Source organism: Oncorhynchus tshawytscha, unplaced genomic scaffold (assembly GCF_018296145.1).
Source record: "Oncorhynchus tshawytscha isolate Ot180627B unplaced genomic scaffold, Otsh_v2.0 Un_scaffold_3409_pilon_pilon, whole genome shotgun sequence".
Taxonomy (NCBI): domain Eukaryota; kingdom Metazoa; phylum Chordata; class Actinopteri; order Salmoniformes; family Salmonidae; genus Oncorhynchus; species Oncorhynchus tshawytscha.
Window position 1 is genome coordinate 245,001 of NW_024609786.1, and position 5,000 is coordinate 250,000.

Consider the following 5,000-nt stretch of genomic DNA (forward strand, 5'->3'; position numbering starts at 1 on the left):
TGAACCATGCCTCGAACAAAAGAGATCTCAGAAGACCTAAGATTAAGAATGGTTGACTTGCATAAAGCTGGAAAGAGTTACAAAAGTATCTCTAAAAGCCTTGATGTTCATCAGTCCCACGGTAAGACAAATTGTCTATAAATGAAGAAAGTTCAACACTCTTGCTACTCTCCCTAGGACGTCCTGCAAAGATGACTGCAAGAGCACAACGCAGAATGCTCAACTAGGTTAAGAAGAATCCTAGAGTGTCAGCTAAAGACTTACAGAAATCTCTGGAACATCTGTTGACGAGTCTACGATACGTAAAACACTAAACAATAATGGTGTTCATGGGAGAACACCACGAAAGATGCCACTACTGTCCAAAATAAACATTTCTGTATGTCTGAAGTTCGCAAAAGAGCACTTGGATATTCCACAGCGCTACTGGCAAAATATTCTGTGGACAGATGAAACTAAAGTTGAGTTGTTTGGAAGGAACACACAACAATATGTGTGGAGAAAAAAAGGCACAGTACGCCAACATCAAAAACCTCAACTGTAAAGTATGGTGGAGGGAGCGTCACGGTTTGGAGCTGCTTTGCTGCCTCAGGGCCTGGACAGCTTGCTATCATTGATGGAAAAATGAATTCCCAAGTTCATCAAGACTTTTTGCAGGAGAATGTAAGGCTATCTGTCAACAATTGAAGCTCAACAGAAGTTGGGTGATGCAACAGGACAACGACACAAAACACAGAAATAAATCAACAACAGAATGGCTTCAACAGAAGAAAATACGCCTTCTGGAGTGGCCCAGTCAGAGTCCTGACCTCAACCCGATTGAGATGCTGTGGCATAACCTCAATAGAGTGGTTCACATCAGACATCACAAGAATATTTCTGAACTGAAACAGCTTTGTAAAGAGGAATGGTCCAAAATTCCTCCTGACCGCTGTGCAGGTCTGATCCGCAACTACAGAACATGTTTGGTTGAAGTTATTGCTTCCAAAGGAGGGGCAACCAGTTATCACATCTAAGGGTTCACATACTTTCCCCACCCTGCACCTTGAATGTTTAAACAGTGTGTTCAATAGACATGAAAACGTAGAATTGTTTGTGTGTTATTAGTTTAAGACTGTGTGTGCCTATTGTTGTGACCTAGATGAAGATCAGATCAAATTGTATGACCAATATAAGCAGAAATCCATCTAATTCCAAAAGGTTCACATACTTTGTTGCCACCATATGTCATTGAGCTAAAGACTTGTTTTCAAGATGTTGATCAGAAAGACAGCAGGGAACATGGTGCCAGTGCCACATAGAACAACAAATAGAACAGCACACGTCCCCCTGGGGAAACATATTGTGGGGACACGATCTGAGCTGTGCACTGTGTGGGGAGTCACACATGTTCTGTTGTTGGCCAGCTGGGAACAGAAAAGTAGCAAAACACCTCTGCAGAGCAGGCAGGGAAACAGAAAAACACCTCTGTAGAGCAGGCAGGGAAACAGAAAAACACCTCTGTAGAGCAGGCAGGGAAACAGAAAAACACCTCTGTAGAGCAGGCAGGGAAACAGAAAAACACCTCTGTAGAGCAGGCAGGGAAACAGAAAAACACCTCTGTAGAGCAGGCAGGGAAACAGAAAAACACCTCTGTAGAGCAGGCAGGGAAACAGAAAAACACCTCTGTAGAGCAGGCAGGGAAACAGAAAAACACCTCTGTAGAGCAGGCAGGGAAACAGAAAAACACCTCTGTAGAGCAGGCAGGGAAACAGAAAAACACCTGGCAGAGCAGGCAGGGAAACAGAAAAACACCTCTGCAGAGCAGGCAGGAAACACAAAAACACCTCTAGAGCAGGCAGGGAAACAGAAAAACACCTCTGTAGAGCAGGCAGGGAAACAGGAGAGCAGGCAGGGAAACAGAAAAACACCTCTGCAGAGCAGGCAGGGAAACAGAAAAACACCTCTGCAGAGCAGGCAGGGAAACAGAAAAACACCTCTGTAGAGCAGGCAGGGAAACAGAAAAACACCTCTGTAGAGCAGGCAGGGAAACAGAAAAACACCTCTGTAGAGCAGGCAGGGAAACAGAAAAACACCTCTGCAGAGCAGGCAGGGAAACAGAAAAACACCTCTGTAGAGCAGGCAGGGAAACAGAAAAACACCTCTGTAGAGCAGGCAGGGAAACAGAAAAACACCTCTGTAGAGCAGGCAGGGAAACAGAAAAACACCTCTGTAGAGCAGGCAGGGAAACAGAAAAACACCTCTGTAGAGCAGCAGGGAAACAGAAAAACACCTCTGTAGAGCAGGCAGGGAAACAGAAAAACACCTCTGTAGAGCAGGCAGGGAAACAGAAAAACACCTCTGTAGAGCAGGCAGGGAAACAGAAAAACACCTCTGTAGAGCAGGCAGGGAAACAGAAAAACACCTCTGTAGAGCAGGCAGGGAAACAGAAAAACACCTCTGCAGAGCAGGCAGGGAAACAGAAAAACACCTCTGTAGAGCAGGCAGGGAAACAGAAAAACACCTCTGTAGAGCAGGCAGGGGAAAAAAACAGAGCAGGCAGGGAAACAGAAAAACACCTCTGCAGAGCAGGCAGGGAAACAGAAAAACACCTCTGTAGAGCAGGCAGGGAAACAGAAAAACACCTCTGTAGAGCAGGCAGGGAAACAGAAAAACACCTCTGTAGAGCAGGCAGGGAAACAGGAGAGCAGGCAGGGAAACAGAAAAACACCTCTGTAGAGCAGGCAGGGAAACAGAAAACACCTCTGTAGAGCAGGCAGGCAGGGAAACAGAAAAACACCTCTGTAGAGCAGGCAGGGAAACAGAAAAACACCTCTGTAGAGCAGGCAGGGAAACAGAAAAACACCTCGGCAGAGCAGGCAGGGAAACAGAAAAACACCTTGGCAGAGCAGGCAGGGAAACAGAAAAACACCTCTGTAGAGCAGGCAGGGAAACAGAAAAACACCTCTGTAGAGCAGGCAGGGAAACAGAAAAACACCTCTGTAGAGCAGGCAGGGAAACAGAAAAACACCTCTGTAGAGCAGGCAGGGAAACAGAAAAACACCTCTGTAGAGCAGGCAGGGAAACAGAAAAACACCTCGGCAGAGCAGGCAGGGAAACAGAAAAACACCTTGGCTGATATTAGCTGGCTAAAGAAATTAGCTGGCTAAACTCAATAACATGTTGTTTTACTGAAACTACTTTACCCAGGTCACCTCACGAATAGACCTGTCTCTTTCCCTGTGTTGTGATGGAAACGGGACCTCTGAATGTCCCTCTGATAGTCCCAGTTGGACTGGTGGGGAACATGAACAGGAAGAGGTGATGAGGGACAAGCGAAAACAAACCCTGAGTTTTAATTCCTATATGTTCCCAGAGTTTCCCCATCCTCAACTACACAGCAACACCACACTGAGCTCATGTATTTGACTGAAAACAGAACTTATAACTAAGTCCCAGCTATGCCACTATTACTAGTCTATTACATTCAGATTCAGTAGAGTGTTAGGAGCAGGGATGATATCCTCACTGACTGGAGCTGAGGAGAGTCTACGTCCCAGTCTCTATGCCAGCGCTGTAGATGGGTAGTGTGTCCTACCTACCGGACGGGCAGAGTGCGGTCTCCCTTGCGGCGGTCCATCTCTCTCTGGGGTACAGGGTACCAGCGGAAGTTCAGCTTCCAGTTGAAGCCTCCGTAGGTCATGTCAGAACCAGCCATGTACTCAAACGTGTCATCACTGATCACGTCGATGATGGGACACACCACCGTTTTCCTGCAACACATATTTCCACACCGCCACATCAGAAGACCTTTAGACCCACAATGACAAAGTGTTGAGTAGATGCTTGGACTTGTGAGTCGTAATCATTTCAATCACTTCTAATATCCAGAATATCTGCAGACCTCTACTGTGTTGACAACAGCAGTTACTAGTGTCTGGTGTTGCACCTGCCACTACTATCATGCTGTGTGCACGCACGCACGCACGCACGCACGCACACACACACACAAACGTCAATCAACAGTAGGTAGGTAGTTCCTTAAATGAAGTATCCTTTAATAATAGACCACATGGAAAACTCAAAACCTGTTTTTTAAAATATGAATTAAGACATGCTAAATGTCTCTCTGTGACTTCTAGGATGATTTAACCCACTTAACCCCAACATTTATCCAAGTTGAAATGTTTTATTGATACTAGTCATGAGAAACACACAACGGTAGAGTTTACAGACCATGGGCTGAGCAACCCTTCCTCCATAAGAAGACATACAGAGGGGTAGAAAGATAGAAGCTGGAGTACGCTGGGAGAAACATGGGTTCAGAACAGAACTAAATAATAGTAATTAAGAGGTAATTAGACAAGTAGACAAATAAAGAGTGAATAGATGATGAAGGGGCTCTAGACTTGGACCATAATACAGGGTTAGGTTCCAGCGCCAGCAAGGAGGCAAAGGCTGTAGTTTCTGGAAACGCAACTCTTTGGGGCGACGCCTAAAAGAGCAATCAACGGGTTGAGTTCGATAGGCTGATTCAGCACTTCTGAGAACGTCTGGAAAACTGACTTCCAGAATCACTCTAGTTTGGTGCACAGCCAACATATGTGAATGAGAGAGAAAACTGACTTCCAGAATCCCTCTAGTTTGAGGCACAGCCAACACGTGTGAATGAGAGAGAAAACTGACTTCCAGAATCCCTCTAGTTTGAGGCACAGCCAACATATGTGAATGAGAGAGAAAACTGACTTCCAGAATCCCTCTAGTTTGAGGCACAGCCAACATATGTGAATGAGAGAGAAAACTGACTTCCAGAATCCCCTCGTGTGAATGAGAGAGTTTCCAGAGTTTGAGGCACAGCCAACATATGTGAATGAGAGAGAAAACTGACTTCCAGAATCCCTCTAGTTTGGGGCACAGCCAACACGTGTGAATGAGAGAGAAAACTGACTTCCAGAATCCCTCTAGTTTGGGGCACAGCCAACACGTGTGAATGAGAGAGAAAACTGACTTCCAGAATCCCT

The 5,000-nt window shown here is 45.7% G+C and overlaps 1 protein-coding gene across 3 annotated transcripts in view; it reads right to left on the minus strand.

Moving 5' to 3' along the window:
* galnt1 (UDP-N-acetyl-alpha-D-galactosamine:polypeptide N-acetylgalactosaminyltransferase 1) overlaps window positions 1-5,000 on the minus strand; it is a 66,229-nt gene that overhangs the window by 12,707 nt on the left and 48,522 nt on the right. For all 3 annotated transcript variants that reach the window (XM_042318081.1, XM_042318082.1, XM_042318083.1), the window contains exon 8: window positions 3,582-3,752. In XM_042318081.1, coding sequence (XP_042174015.1) covers window positions 3,582-3,752 — 171 coding nt within the window. The remainder of the gene's footprint in view (window positions 1-3,581; window positions 3,753-5,000) is intronic.